The sequence below is a fragment of the Fukomys damarensis genome, unplaced genomic scaffold (assembly GCF_012274545.1).
Source record: "Fukomys damarensis isolate Sample0158 unplaced genomic scaffold, DMR_v1.0_HiC HiC_scaffold_17, whole genome shotgun sequence".
NCBI lineage: Eukaryota > Metazoa > Chordata > Mammalia > Rodentia > Bathyergidae > Fukomys > Fukomys damarensis.
In genome coordinates, this window is record NW_022900929.1 from 7333577 (window position 1) to 7349397 (window position 15821).

Consider the following 15821-nt stretch of genomic DNA (forward strand, 5'->3'; position numbering starts at 1 on the left):
TCCCTCTCTCTCAGTACCAAACTCAGGACCTTGCACTTGTGAGGCAGGCATGGTGCCACTGAGTTAAATGCCTGGCCCTTGAATTGTATATTTTAAAGTGGTGAATTTCATGACATGTTGCATTGTATCTCAGTTTAAAAAAAGAACTGTTTACAAACTGCAAGTCCTTGCTGCCCGATAGCTGCCCGGTTCATGACTTTGCTGCTAGGGACCTTGAGTACAATCTCACCGTCATCATATCCCCAGGATGATCTCTTCCCGCATGTATTTATTGACTGTATCTGTTTTCATTCTTTGGTTTGTATGCTGGAGCTGAGGCCCCTGCTGTGCACCTTCCCATGCATGCCTGCGTCTAGACGTCACTTCCTTCCTGAGCCACACACCCAGGCCTTTCCGGGATCTCCCCATGGCCTTCAGAACACAGGGGAGGACCAAGAGTCAGAGTGCAAATTCTGCCAAGCACTTCCAGAGCAGAGGAAGGAGGACAGAGTTTTGAGGAGCAGGCCCAGGGAGACAACTGCTTCCCACAGCTGGGGCACACAGCAAGCTTGGCTGGGCACCACCTGCCTCTCCCTCCTTTCCCTGCCTCAACATCCGTCCAGCACCACATCATTACCATGTGAAGAACAATCCAACAGTAAAGAGTGATTGGCCTGCCTTCGCCCTGGGGTTGATACAGGTTAATCAGCAGCTTCTGGTAGACAGAATGGCCAAAGCTGAGCGACAGCTCCATTTCTGGGAGGAAAATCTTTATCCCATCTCTCACTGGCTGGAGCCATGAAATCGATCACGCTAATAGCCTCCTGCCCTCGCTGAGCTGGTTTAGATGGTATCTGTTAAAAGGCAAGGGCATTTCACAGCTCAGCTCCTTCCGCAGCAGGTGCAAATCCTGCCTCTAAAGGGATACCCAGAGTGTGGCTGGCTGCTCTGAAGGCCAAGGTCGCTTTCTGACTGCGCAATGAGGGTCAGGTGCACCTGTGCAGGGCTGAGGGTTACACCAGGTGCACAGACAGCCTCACTGAATGGATTCCAGCCTCCTGCAGAGGGCAGGCTCTGGGGAGGAAGGAGCTTGCGTCCTGCTCCATTTCTGCAGCATCAACGAAGAAGAGCGGAGAAAGCCAGTGTCTAGCCAGCTTGGGAGAGCCAGCACCTACCTACCCTCAGTCCTCTGAAGATGGGCCAGTCTGCTCCTGGGCCTGGCCTCGACCTGGAGCCATGAGTGTCTGCTTCCTTTAGGGATGCTGATGCAGATGGCCCCCACCAAGTACCCAAGGGCCCAGGACAGGCCTCTCGGAACCCTCCAGGGTCAGCATGGCAGCAAGATGTGTCTCTTAGGAGGACATCCACCCTCCTTGCCCCCGTCTCACAGTGGCTGTGGACACCGGTGAACACCCTGCCACATGGGGTGGTGCCCTGGATGCTGGCAGGATCTCACGTTGGAAACACCATGCTCCTTCGGTGTGTACACGAACTGGATACAGGGTATGGACAGTGCAGTGCCCCTGTCCCAGCCCAGGCCAGGGAGGCAGCAAGAAGAGCCATTTCAATGACAGGCAAAACCACTCGGCGGTGCTCAGGGCCTGTGTCCTTCCCTGGAAGGCCACACAGGTGCGCCCAGCTAAAGGAAGTACACATATGATTGGGATGTACATGATGTGTCCTTCAGAACTCACAGAGAAAGCAAAGGTGTGTAGCTGGTGAGAACTGCAGCCCTGGAGATGTGGGCTCTCACTGGCCCTGCTTCTCACAGGCGGGCAGCTTTTGGGTACTGCACTGCCTTCTCTGAACACAGCTCCCAGAGTCCTAACCTTGCACTGGGCTGCCTGGGCTCATATGGGCTCCAAGGCCATATGAGTTCCCTCTTTCCTGGGTTTCCTTTTTCTGACTGACCCCAGGAGAAGAGCTGCTCAGAAGCAGGAGGGCAGCTACTGGGATCAAAGCCTCTCCAGTCGCACTTGGCTCTTGAGAAGCAGCAATGGCAATTTTGGTATCGGATGGGCTAGAAGTACAAGCAAAGCAAAAACAAAGCAAATGAAGCAGAACAGATTTCGTTTTCTAAAACGAGATCAAAACTGGCTCTTGAGACCCTGCTGCTTCACAGGGAAGCGAACGTTTCAAAGGTTGTCAGAAGAGATCCACTGATGCAGTGTAGTCAGGGACACCTAGGGCCCAGGGGGCTGCACTCAGAAGTGACCAGCAGGGACCAGAAGTGGCCGGCCAGGTGAGCTACATTGACCAAGGAGGCTTCTCAGGGTTTCACAGGAGCTGATGACCAGCAGGGAAAACGTGGTCTTGATCAGAAGCCAGAGACCAGGGGTTGGGAGGCTGCAGGGCCAGCTGAGCAGAGATGTGAGAGAGTTCACAATGCCACCACCATGGGAGCCATTGATGGCCTTGCCACAGGGACTCCAGGAACAGAGAGCTCCCTGCTGAGGGGTGGAGGGATCCCAAAGGTCAACCAAAGTGGGTGAGGAGTATTTTAATTTGTCTGCTTATGCTAGTAATTGGCTCGGTCTTTGCAAAATCCAAAACAGAACAAAAACAGAAGAACGTATCCATAAACCTTCACTATTATGAAATGACCTAAAAATACCACAAACTGGGCAGAGCACACTGCATACAAGGCCTCCCCTGGGCTCTCCTTCCTGGGCAGAGGTGTTTCCTAGATGCTGGGTGATGGGAGGCAGAAAACACAGTGTCCCCCACCTTGCCAATGTCCCAATGCGGTGGACATTCCAATGGCGCTAGCCTCCCTGTCCATGTTGTTGCCTGAAGGCTTTGGGGTGCTGTCAGATGAGCGCATGGCTGTGGGGCACCCAGTCTACCTTCACCCACTACCTTGACCCTGGGACTGCAGGAATGGGTGGCCTGCCCAGTAGGAGTGGGTTCAGTCAGAGTGGGTGAAATTATCCCTCTGTGTGGCCTTGGCCAGGGATGTGCCCAGTGTAAGGGGGTGTGCTGACCCCTCCCTCCTAGGCCTGTGACTGTATTTGTCTTTTGTCCAGACTTGGGAGCCCAGGAATGAGGCCTGGTCTAGAACACGGGCATTGGTCCAGGTGGAAAATGTCAGCAACTGCCAAGCTGGGTGGGGGCTCCTGAGAACAGGAAAGTTATTCTTTAACTTTTCTTTTAGCCTTTGAAATATATCACTACAAGGGTCAAAATAAAAATTGTAAAAGGAAATAGTCAAGAAGCAGCCAGGTGTCTGGTGGCAGTGGGGACACAAAGTAGGGCTGGAGGGTGTGGGGATGATGGGGTTGGAGGAAGATCAACAGGGCCATGGCTGGGCAGCGGGTGGGGTGAGCAAGAGCCCAAATGCCAGCAGCAAGCTGTGGTCCCAGGCTGAGGGCCGGTTTCAGACCTCTAGTGGAGAGCCCAGGCAGGGCTAAACCTGGGGATGGCCAACCCCCCAAGACCCTCCAGACATACGGGCTCGTATTCGGCTCTTCCGGCCAGTTCCCCGGGGAAGGAGACATTCTCCTTTGCTTCTTTGGGGACTTCTGTCCCTATTTCTCTCTTATGAATGGGCTCTGAGAGAGGAAGTGACTGTATGAAGAGTTAGTCGAGTACTGGGTGAGGAAAACAGAGCTTAATTAAAGTAGGGGTTCACAGCTCTGGATTCTGACAACTCCGCGAATGCAGTTAGGAAAGAGTACAGAGTATATTGATCTGAAACATCTACATGAGATGAGCTTTCAGGTCAGGCTTTTATGTGCCAGCAAACCCTAAGATGCAGCCATTAAAGACAGCTATTGGATTTATGTGATGAGCTAGGAGGCTCTGCCCATCACTACATCTGCTCTGTGGAGACCACGGGGCACATCTGGATATGGAAGGGGCTCCCCAGAGCCCAGCATGCAGCGTGCACCACTGCCAGGGGCTTGGTGTGGGCCACTGCCAGGAAGGACTCAGAAGTGGGTGGGTCAGGGGAGCCTCGAATGCAGGTTTAAGTAGCCAGGGAAGATGAATAATTAAATACCAAAATACACAGTGGTTGACAGTGTCTGTAACCCTGTGCCTTGCACAGGGAAGCGGTCAGTGACACGGCCACACCCACGTGGCCTCTGGTCGCCGGTTCACGGGTCGGGTAGCTGGACACTTGTGGATGGGAAGCATGCCTGGTCTCTACAAAGGGCCACAGGCCGAGAACCAGCATTCGGCAGTGCTTCTCCTTTCAGAGGTGACCCAGGTCCCTGCATCACAGGCCCCACAGGCTACCAGGCAAGGCTACCTGGAGAGATGAAGAAGGTTCTCCACAGCTTCTTGTCCCGAGTCACATCCCGGATCTCCTTTGTCATGTTGACCATCCTGCCCGCCACAGGTGGGACTCGGCGGAAGTCCAAGATCCTGGCAAGACAAAGGCAAAGAAAGGACTCTTTACCATCCAAGGCCGATTCTCAGTGGCCTCCATGGCAGCCAGGGAGCCACATTCTCCTTCCCCAGTCTAAGCCAGCTGCCAGCTGTGACTCTGCCAGCACAGTTGGGTGGAATGTGCCTGCTGCTTCATGTGCTGGCGCCGGCCCTGCCAGGCACCCAATCGCTACAACATGCCCTCATTTCAGGGCTAAATTTAAAATGAAACTAAATTAAATTAAGCATTCTTAATGGAACTCTTTCTGAGTGGCGCTGCATGCATGGCCACTTGCTTAATTAAATGGAGATGCCGATGTGAGCTCTTCCTGCTGACACAGGATGTCGAGAGGGGCTGGCTGGAGAGGAGCCAGGCAAGGAGGGACGGGAAGGGCACACCCTGCCACCTCCTCCTGCCTGCCCGCCCAGCGCAGGCGCCCCCAGGCTGCGTGGCCTGTTTTTATTAACAAATTGCCCTGAGGGCCCACGTGTCCTGGGCAGTGGCCTTACTAGCATGGGGCCACTGCTGTCCTTTTCTTTGTCTCCGCTGCTCGAAGTGGGTGAAGTTAATGAAAATCAGAGTCCTGGGGAGTTCTACAGTTGCCACATAAGGTCTGCTGTCTCACTGGCGTCACCTGTGATCTTGTTAGATGCAGACTCTGGTTCTGGGGTGCAGCCCAACGCTGCATTCTGACCAACCAGGGCTGGAGGACTCGAAGCCGAGACCTGTGTCTGGCCGAGGAGGCCCTGGAGGCCCGAGGGCCACGCCTGCCCTGTGCTGTGGCCTGGATGGGGTCTCTGTCCTCCACACCCAGCTGACCCCAGGGGCAGGCCTAAGAACCCCCCTTCCAGGCACAGACACAGATGACTGTCACACGGGGTGTGTATCAGACACCCCATCTGCTCAGCAGCAAGGCGGTGATTGGAACTCAGTATTAACCATGTCCCACTGTCTGAGCTGCCCCTTAGGAGACAAGTGACAGGGACCCTTACTCACTCTCTTCTTCCAGGAAGCCTTTGTGGTGCTCCAGGGCAGCTCTTGCCCGTGACTATCCATGATAAAATGCACAAGAAACCCTCTACCTTGCCCCTGTGTTCCCAGCTCCCACTACCCTCCATCCACCCCAGCCACTCCTCGCCAGGGTGGACAGTAAGCAGTGCCCCATGCATCTCAGGAATCAAGGGCAGACTGCTCCCTCAGAGCCCTAGTGCTTTGCTGGCTGGTGGGGTGTGAAGTCTAACCCACAGGCTGCTCTGGATGGAGAGCCCTGAGACGGCAGCTATGGGGTGATTATGATGGTGATGGACTGTGGACCCCAAGGCTAGACCACACAGTTCCAGGACACGTGGCCTCTGCAGCCCCTCTGGGGAGGTGGAGGGATGGGGCCTCACCTGTCCAGGTGGAAGGCGGCGATCTCTGCATTGTGCCTCTCATAGTCAGAGAAGTAAAAGAAGTCAGGGGGTGTCTCCTGTTCCCTCGTCTGCCTGGAGAAAACAGGGCCAAAACAAGAAGAATTCGTCACCAGGGACAGCTCTGATCAAGGAGGCATCTGTGACCTGCCACATTCCAGAGTGGACTTAAATCTTGGAGAACTGTGCTAACCACGGTCACAGCTGTCCTGAAGAGTATATCCATCCACTCCAGTCAAAGAAGTTATACCTAAAAAGCACTAAGTACCCAACTCTCATCACAGTCTCCTTATCTGCTGTGTTCTACCATCTCCTCTCTTCTCTGGTTCTTCACACCCTGAGCCTGTGGATGGAAACACACTGCCCAGTGAAGCTGTGTCTCCCCAGCCCTCGTTCAGTGACCTCAGGAAGCAGCTTGTCCTCAGCTGCACGTAGAAGTTTACACTGGGAAAACTGGTGAACTCTGTCAGCCCGGCCCCCAGGAGCTGGGCGACACAGAGCTGTTAGCTCACTGCCAGCCAGGCTACACCAAGGTCTATGGGTAAAGGCAGTGCTGGCCTCTAAGTGGAGATTTGGGCTGTGTGTTTTTGGGGAGGGCAGCCCCACTGCAGAGTATCTGCCCCTTAGCAGGACACAGACTTTTCCAACATGTGGGCCTAGGACCTGGTCTGGTGGGACAAACCATCCCACAGACTGCCTCCGTCACCATCAGTTCCCTGTGGAGTGACAGGACTCTCCTGTGCATCTAGGGCTCCTACACACCCAACCCAGGCCCATGGCACAGTATGGGTGCAGCCCGGTGCCAGCACCCAGGCCTGGCCCTGCATTGGGCTTGCTGTGTGTAGCCCAGCTTAGCTACTGTCTCCCTGAGGGCCCCGAGGACCCATGGACTCAGCACTTGGCACCTCCCACAGTCCCCGGAAATAATGCCAGCACCTCTCATCCCTGAATCCGGCCAGGGACATGAAGCCACAGGCAGGAAAGGTCAGCCAGTGTCATTCTGCAAATATGGATCGTCTCCAGTGCCTCAGGCTCTGGGATGTTCACTAGACTTTGGAGGAGGCAGGGACCAGCTAGCCACAGGGCTCTGGTGAGTCCCTGTCAGTTGGGGTTTGACCTTAAGAATCTGGAAACATTAACCTATCATTACCCAAAATCATGGCTGAGACGGTGATGATTCTGGCATGAAATCTGGGCCCCTGGACTCTGCTGTCCACACCAAGGAGAGTGGGAGGCTTTCATTGGTGGAGGAGTCCAGGCTGCAGGTGAGGGCCACAGCTGTGCCAGGTGGTTCCCCGAACCTCACTTATCCCAGTGACAGAGTTCCTCCTTTATCTTTCCAGGAACCTGTGCGTAGTGCTGGTGCTGGGGATAGAACCTTGGAGGTTCCCCTGTCCAGGAAGGTGCCCTGCTAATTGAGGGAGCGCTGGTCTGACCATGTGTCAAGCTGGGTTTGTGCTGTCCTTGTGCTTCCTCAGTTCACTCTGTGGAGGAGGCTGGCCACATGGGTGCCCTAGAGGGGAAGGGGTCCTAAGTCTGAGAGAGTTTGGACTTTATCGAGTTTCCTGGTTTTAAAATGTGGGCAAATAATTTCATTTCTTTACAGCACTGTGGATCAGACTAGGCTTGTCAGTCCCTCCCTGGTCCAGTTGGCGGTACCTAAGGTTCAACAGTAGACCCTGTGCTCAGCTCAGAAGTGCTGGCTTTCAGCAAGGCTTTTCTCAGAACACTTAAATTTTAACTGGAAAAAGGATAAGGACTGAGGCAAGAGTTCCATTCTTTTGAGTTTCCTGGAGCCTCAGGCTTGCAGGACGCTTCCCTGTTCTGCCATAGGCTTGCATTGGGCTTGCTGTGTGTAGCCCAGCTTAGCTACTGTCTCCCTGAGGGCCCCGAGGACCCATGGACTCAGCACTTGGCACCTCCCACAGTCCCCGGAAATAATGCCAGCACCTCTCATCCCTGAATCCGGCCAGGGACATGAAGCCACAGGCAGGAAAGGTCAGCCAGTGTCATTCTGCAAATATGGATCGTCTCCAGTGCCTCAGGCTCTGGGATGTTCACTAGACTTTGGAGGAGGCAGGGACCAGCTAGCCACAGGGCTCTGGTGAGTCCCTGTCAGTTGGGGTTTGACCTTAAGAATCTGGAAACATTAACCTATCATTACCCAAAATCATGGCTGAGACGGTGATGATTCTGGCATGAAATCTGGGCCCCTGGACTCTGCTGTCCACACCAAGGAGAGTGGGAGGCTTTCATTGGTGGAGGAGTCCAGGCTGCAGGTGAGGGCCACAGCTGTGCCAGGTGGTTCCCCGAACCTCACTTATCCCAGTGACAGAGTTCCTCCTTTATCTTTCCAGGAACCTGTGCGTAGTGCTGGTGCTGGGGATAGAACCTTGGAGGTTCCCCTGTCCAGGAAGGTGCCCTGCTAATTGAGGGAGCGCTGGTCTGACCATGTGTCAAGCTGGGTTTGTGCTGTCCTTGTGCTTCCTCAGTTCACTCTGTGGAGGAGGCTGGCCACATGGGTGCCCTAGAGGGGAAGGGGTCCTAAGTCTGAGAGAGTTTGGACTTTATCGAGTTTCCTGGTTTTAAAATGTGGGCAAATAATTTCATTTCTTTACAGCACTGTGGATCAGACTAGGCTTGTCAGTCCCTCCCTGGTCCAGTTGGCGGTACCTAAGGTTCAACAGTAGACCCTGTGCTCAGCTCAGAAGTGCTGGCTTTCAGCAAGGCTTTTCTCAGAACACTTAAATTTTAACTGGAAAAAGGATAAGGACTGAGGCAAGAGTTCCATTCTTTTGAGTTTCCTGGAGCCTCAGGCTTGCAGGACGCTTCCCTGTTCTGCCATAGGCCCTGGCAGATTGGTTTAGGTCACTAAGGATCACAGAATTATTTCCTTTGGGACATCCTCCCAAAGGCAGGCAGAACTCACTGTTGGCCCTGGACACAGTCTATGTGGAGCAGCGCCAGGCTCTGCAGCAGAGACTTTCCTGGCACCTTTGGGTCCGGCTGACCTCCCCTCATCTGGAAAACGAATGCTCACAGCCTCTCTGGGTCTGCTTGCATGGCCTTGCTCCCAGCCCTGTGCAGGACGGCAGAACCTCCCTCCAGGATGGCCGTGCTATTCTGCACTAACCAGTGTAGCAGTACTGCCCACGTGTGGGCACCGGCCACTCAAAAAATGGCTACAGCCAAAGAGGAGCCAGCTTTTAACTGTTCATTTAACTAATTTAAATTTAAATAAGTGCGTGTGGCTAGTAGCTACGAGGCAGGCGGGGCTGTGATGGCCTCTTTGTGGCTCTCTGGGGCCTCCATGTCCCTTGGCCAGCCCTCCCACCTTGCCTTCCTTCCTCTGCTATTGCAGGCTGTTCCTCTGGCTGCTGCCTGTGGGGAGCCCCCCACCCCAGAATTGTAAGCTCTTTCAAGGCCTCTACTTGTCTGTACCTGGGTACACAAACTCCTTAGGGATAGCACATGTGATGGTGGTAGGGGACCTTTACCAAATCTCTCTTTACTTCCATTCTGCACCCATGAGGTCAAAGGAAGGGTGTATTCCAGGTCCACCCCAAGCCTGCAGCTGCGTTTCAGCTCTGCCACTGACCTGCCCTGGACGCCCCCGCTCCCCTATCTCAGTCCAAGCCCTTGAGGGAGAATGAGAACAGTTGCCTCTTGAGATGAGATGTACATGGGTTGGGCACACTACATGCACCGTGTGTGCTTAGTCTGCACCTGTCCTATTCATATAAACCGAATGCCCACTAAGAGCTCTGCAGGTCTGCACCCTTGGAGCCTGCCCTCTATGATCACAGAGCAGCAGCAACTCTGGGATACTAAGATGGGAAAGAGGGGCCTAGGAAGGGACAAACTCAGTGGTGTCTACCCAGCTCCTGGTGGAGCTGGATCAGGATTCAGTGTGGTTAAGTTCTGTCTGCCCATTGTAGATATGCACAAGCACGAACCACTGGATGCACATACAAGTGCTCACAACTGCATGCATACTAACTTGTGTACACATTTTGCATGGGTACACACATGCACAGCCTCTTAGAGCAGAGCTGTTGGGAGGATTTGGGTGGGAAGGGTTTAGGCTCCAGTTCCACAGAGATTTCCAGCCACAACTACGAAGGGCTGGGAAAGAACATTAGGGGCTGTGAAAAGGTACTGGATTTCCCGACTGTAAAAAAAGGCGCAGCTCTGGCAGCAGATGAGTAGAGTCCCTACTGAGTCAACTGCACAAATCTGGTCATTGCAGTAGCCGATCTGGTGGCACCTACCTGACGTGTGTTCTGCTTTGGGCAAAAGAAACCTGCATAGAATGCAGGAAGCAGCTCATCATCCTGTTCCCCACCCTAGGGCTCCTCCACAGGTAGAAACACCCTGGTCCCAGTGGATCTCAAGTCAGCTGGGGCTTTTGCTCCAGCTGCCTCTCCCAGAAAGCCAGCCTGGGCCCTGCTGTGCCACCACGTGCACTTCCCTCAGGGGCCTCCCTGCAGCCTGAGACAGACACGGCTCCCTCCTGAGGAGCGAGCCCTTGGCACAGGGACACTGGGCAGCATTGTTTGCTGCACAGCAGGGAAGGCCTGGGGGCAGGAGTGTCCTGTCCTGGGGATCCTGTGCCCAGCCTAGGGCCTGCTTCAGTACTGGTGTTCCATGGTCAGGGACTAGTGAGGAGGTGATGTGGGCACAGAGTGCAGCCTTCAGCTCCTGCCCCTGCAATCACCTCTGCATACTGGGGGAAGGTGACACTGGCTCACAGCCGGATGTGCAGAGATAATGTTTGCACAGGGTGCTGAACAGGGAGTGGATCTATCTGTCAACACTCTGACCTTTCTCCCCTTTCTCCTTTGTGCTGCCTGTCCCTCCCAGCAGGTCACACACCTGGCATCCAGGTGCCTCTGAGGCTCTGGGAAAAGTCCAGACACCTCCTTGAGGCCTTTTGGACCTGGCTCAGACAGTTTCTGGTTAAAAGTGGGTGCCGAAGAGCAGGCAGCTGTCCTAGGCTGTGACAAGGTGCCTTGGGGCCTCTTGCTCCTGACATGTCCACAATCCACTCTGACCTACGTACTAGCTGCCTTCTGTCCCTTCCCAGGGAACCTTGGTGACTGTCAGAGATGCTGAGAATGTACCCTACCCCTGGGGAGGGGCATATGACTTCCAAGAAGGGCTGGGAGCATTCTCGTCCTTATACAAACCATCCACCTCTGTGGAGCACACCAGTCCCTGGAACCACCAGCCATGGGCGTCATGGCCCCTTAGTAGACTAGAACCACAGGGAAGCAAGATGTGTGCGTCACGTTCTGCACACTCCATGGCTCCCAATCTTGACCTTGAGGCCTGCAGTCACCCGCAAGGTTGTCACAGCCTCTCACCTTCTGCTCTAAGACGTGAGCCACCACAACAGCTGCCAGGTCACCGAGAGGCTGAGCACTTCACTGAAAGTTGCTCTTTGAAAACCAGCTCCCTGGTGTTTGCAGTGTAGCAGGGCTGGGATCAGCCGGACCCATGGTCCAGGGCCATGGGCCACCCACCTGACCTCACATGCATGCAGGACTCTCCAGTCCTGTGATGCCCCTGCTCCATGGTCCTGACAAGTGCAGCCACCATCTGGGCCTGGTACCGAGGCCTACCATCCACTGACCCAAACGCTATGGCCTGTGGGGGGGTACCCTTTCCAGTCCCAGGACCCTGGCACCCCAACTTCCTCAGACCCTCCTATGCTGTGGTCAGGCCCTAGTAAACACTTCAGAAATGCTGCAGTCTGATGTGAGCCGCTGACCCTGAGTCCCAGGACCCGTGGGAACAGGTGGGTGCTCGGACAGGGCCAGGGGTTGTTCATGCCTAGAATCAGCCTTAGGGCACCTTGGGGTTACCTGAGTGATGGCTGTGCCCATCACACCCTGGAACCCTCAGATCAGGATCCTAGAGGTGGTGCTAGCAGATTCCAATGTGCTACTCAGGCCCTTATCACCAGGCCATTCTTGCCAGGCTGTGACCAGACCAGTCCTGACCACCAGGCTAACCTGCTTAAGCCCAGGCTGCCCAGCCTCAGACACTTGGTCACATAGGGCCACCCCCAGGCTCAAGCAGTCACTGAGGGGAGGGTGGTCATGCTGTGCCTTGGCCACTGCTCCTTCCTGGTGTCCTGGAGCCCAGCCCACTTGCACTGAGCAGGGACACAGCATTCCCCCAGGTTGGTGGTGGCTGGTTGATCACCATTCCACCATGTGGGTGTCACCCCCACTCGCTCACTTCCACACAGAGCCTGTAGCCACTGAGTGTGTGGCTAACCTGGAAGCCCCTTTTTGGCCAAACAGCCGGTGGCCTTCTGGGTTCCGTGTAAGCTGTGATGGGCCTGACACTTGGGCATAACCTGCTCCCTTCCCTCCCTGAACTTTCCAGGTGACCACACTGGGGCTGCCATCACAGCCCTTCCGATACCCTCAAGCTGTGTGTTACAACAGGCCACTCAGCAAGAATGACCACCTGGCCCCCCGTCCCATCCATGCTTGTGGCTGGGCCTTTCGCCTTCTATGCGTGTTCTGTAGGCTGTCATCTACGGCTGCTCACATGCCAGCTTCCATGTCTGCAAGACTGGCTCCCCAACATGACAGAGGCCACCCTGTCTCCCTTCAGCCATGAAGATTCCTCTCTCCATACTATACAATTCTCAGCTTGTGACCCAGGTTCACACTTTGTCCCCAAGGTCCACTCCAGCTGGCTCCTCTGGGATATTCCCATGACTTCTGAGCCTTGTGGTAGAGTTGTCCCAGCCTCCTGCAGGCTGCGCGCCCAGGCCGGCACCCATCTCAGTCTGCACTGATAAGGCCTCTGGGCAGAGCTGGCACAAGGCAGTCCCAGGAGGGCAAGAGGGCCTGCTGCCCAGCTGGACGCACTTGGGAAAGCAGTGCTAGGGCCCCCAGTGAGGAGGGGTTGCTGTGTGAGGTTTGAGGACAAGGTGCCTCCCTCCAGGTCTTCTGTTTAAACTGAGTGTGTTGATGCACACCTTTAATCCCAGCACTCAGGAGGCTGAGGCAGGTGGATTGCCATGAGTTTGAGGCCAGCCTGGACTACACAGTGAGTTCAAGGACAGCCTGAACTACATAGTGAGATCCAGAAAACACAACAAAAAGTCTGCATCAAAATGGAGGGGTAAAGATTGCTCAAGGGAGTGCCTATAAGGAAGGGGGAAATGAGAGCCTTAGCCACAGGGTACCCCTGCCTCTCAATCACCCAAATACGCATCTTTGGAACATAGCCCACTGCTGCAGGGTCCCCACCTGCCAAGACAGGCTGAGGAACATCGATCTGAACCATGTCTGCAGCCACAGGAGTTGGTCAGCAGAGCAGGGGCAGCACAGGGACATCTCTGGGGTTGCTGGGAGACAGTGGCGCCAGGCAGCCCTGGAGATGGGATGTCCCCTTGGAGACCGGCAGGCGGGTGCCCTGATACCCACCCACTCTGCGCCAGGCTCTTTGACTCCTTCCTGCACTGGAGAGCAGAAATGCTGCCCTGGGTGCTTTGGAAAAGTACTGGGCCTGCTGCCCCAGGCAGGGTACAAAGTCAGTGAACTCCGCCAGCTGGCAGCCCCTCTTCCCCACCCAGCGTGCTGTGGAAAGGTGCGCCAGGTGTGAAGGGCAGGTGAAGGGTGTGGTCCTGCTTCCAGGGTAGAAGATGTTATCGGATACTTGGTTGGCTGAGCACCCAGAGCACTGCCCTGACCAGGAGGAGGATGGGGCAGCTGGGATGAAATGCTTCCTGATCCAGGAAGGGTCCCCATGCAAGTGCCCCGGAGCCCCCCGTTGACTGCCAACACCTGCACCTGAGAACCAGATGGGGCACCCTACAGCACCAGCTGGGCTGCCTGCCAGCCCACCCAGATGCAGCTGCAGACCCTGTGGGGGAGGCCTGCCCCGGAGGCCATCGATTCGATGTGGGGATGGGCAGGGGCTCTGGTTTTGTTGGGGGGATTTTAAGTAAGGAATCAAGTCCAAAGAAGGAAGTTAGTAAAAGTAAGTAAATTGACTTTTATGGGTTGAAGACAGGGGCCCACACGAAGAGACCCTTACCCTAAAATCCTGAAGCTCACATGCAGATGGCCACATGCTGTCTTTTCTTGGTCTGTCCTCAGGGTGAGCTCACACTTCCCGGGTTCTGCTGGGCTCTTACATGGTGGATCAATGCGAACTTTTCTGGTTGTGTTTGAGAAGGAACTGCTTGCGCTGAGCTGGGGTGTGGGTGCTGGGGTGCTAAAAGTCCACTGCTAAAATATGCTGCAGCTTTTGCTGCTCCCTTCTGAAACCTTCCTTGTTTCCAATGTCCCAGGAAGTCCAAGAAGAAGCAAGTGGCCCATGGACCATCTTGCCCTCATGACTGCTATGGGTGGTGAGGGAGTGTGGATTAGGGCTCCTGGGATAGAGGAGTGCTGTGGTCCCCAGTCCTTGAGAAAGGGTCTGGGCTTCCCAGCCATAGCACAGAGCTGCTACCATGTCCTCAACTGGGCTCCCAGGGCAGGAGGCCCCATGATCCTTTGTGAGTCACTTAACTGTGCCCCTGGACTGACACCTAGCAGGGTGCCCAGGGTCATGCTAACCTGATACCCTCCCCACCAGGCACCTGGGTGGCCTCCAAGCTGAGCCAAGAAACTGACAGCAGGGGGCCAGGACCCCAGCAGACCGAGGCCTGGGGTCTGTGGGTCCTGCCTTGCCCACTCTGGAAGCTGGGACTGCTTTTTCACTGCCCCTCACCCTGGAAGCCATCAGCTTCAGGACCTCTGGCCACCAACCCTGAGGTCACAGTGAGCTCATGGCTACTCCTGGCCACGCTCTGGCTCAGGCCTGAGCAAGAGAAAGTTTCAGGGCCAATGGGGCAGGTGTTGAGGCATGGGCCACATTGAAGGGGGGGGGCATTCCAGTGGAGAAAGATTCATGGGAATCAGGGAGGAGAAGCAGAACCTGGTGAGACCCAGCAGGGTACTTGTGTGTGAGTCCTCTTTCTGGAAAGTGGCCCCTTTCCAGCTTGGAGGTCCACTTTAGAAAGGCAGGCACTCACGGCAGCCCCAGGCAAATGCTGGGTCCTACACCTTCTGGAGGTTTTCCACAGCCTCTAACTCCACATACCTTTCCCTCTTTGCCAGAGGTAAACACACTCAAACCCACTTTCCTTAGGACTTCCCTTCGCTTCCAAGAAAACACAGTAAGTACTGGTTGTACTTATTCATACTGTGAGAATGACTGACTTCTGGGTTGACCCTCTCTGTTAATCGGTGGTGGGCTAAACAATGGTTCCCCGGATGCCCACGAAGGGATCCCCAGAATTTGTGCATGTGGCAGAAAGAACTCTGCAGATGAGACTTAAGGGTCTTGAAATGGGGGAGAGTCCTTCAGGAGGGTTTGCTTGACCTAAGTACCTGGGGTCCTCACAAAAGGGCCCAGGGAGATGGGGCCACTGAAGATGCTGCATCTCTGTCTCTGAGGATGGAGAGAGAAAGGGGTCACAAGCAAGGAGCAGGGTACCTCAAGAAGCAGGAAAAGGGGAGATGGGTCTTCCCAGAGCCTCCTGCAGGAATGCAGTTCATGGTGCCTCAAAGAGAGGAGCCGTGTTGTTCTGGGCACTGGATATGTGACATTTTTACAGAAGCCTCAGGAAACTAATTTTTGGTAACTCCACAGCAGGACACAGGGCAACACGACCAAGCACCTCACTTTGGGAGGTTGTGAAATTTCCAATTCTGGTCTATTTCCTCTGAGTCTGGTCACACTATCAATGATAGAACTTATGACACTTTTAGGAAATGATGCAGAATGTTTTGCAAAAAAATACTGTACCACTGTTTACAAAAAACAGTTGAGAGAGGCAGAATTCAATACACAGCACGTGCTCATCTTTGGTGGGCAATGGGTCCTTACCGGGCTCCCTGTGCCCACCACTGTCCCCATTCTAACGACAGGACATCTGGGTAGGAAAGGCGAAGAGGCGTGCCTATCACACAGCCAGAGAATGGCAGAACTTGCTCCAGGAGCCAGGCATCTCTGGGCTTCTTCCTTCCCCCCACAAAGTCATACTT

General features: G+C 54.9%; 1 protein-coding gene across 1 annotated transcript in view; it reads right to left on the reverse strand.

Annotated features, from left to right (window-relative positions):
• The window catches only part of Fam20c (FAM20C golgi associated secretory pathway kinase), a gene marked incomplete at its 5' end in the record, with an annotated part of 46958 nt that overhangs the window by 4242 nt on the left and 26895 nt on the right, over nt 1-15821 (reverse strand). Inside the window, 2 exons of the mRNA XM_010635790.1 lie at nt 4232-4347; nt 5743-5835. Coding sequence (XP_010634092.1) covers nt 4232-4347; nt 5743-5835 — 209 coding nt within the window. The remainder of the gene's footprint in view (nt 1-4231; nt 4348-5742; nt 5836-15821) is intronic.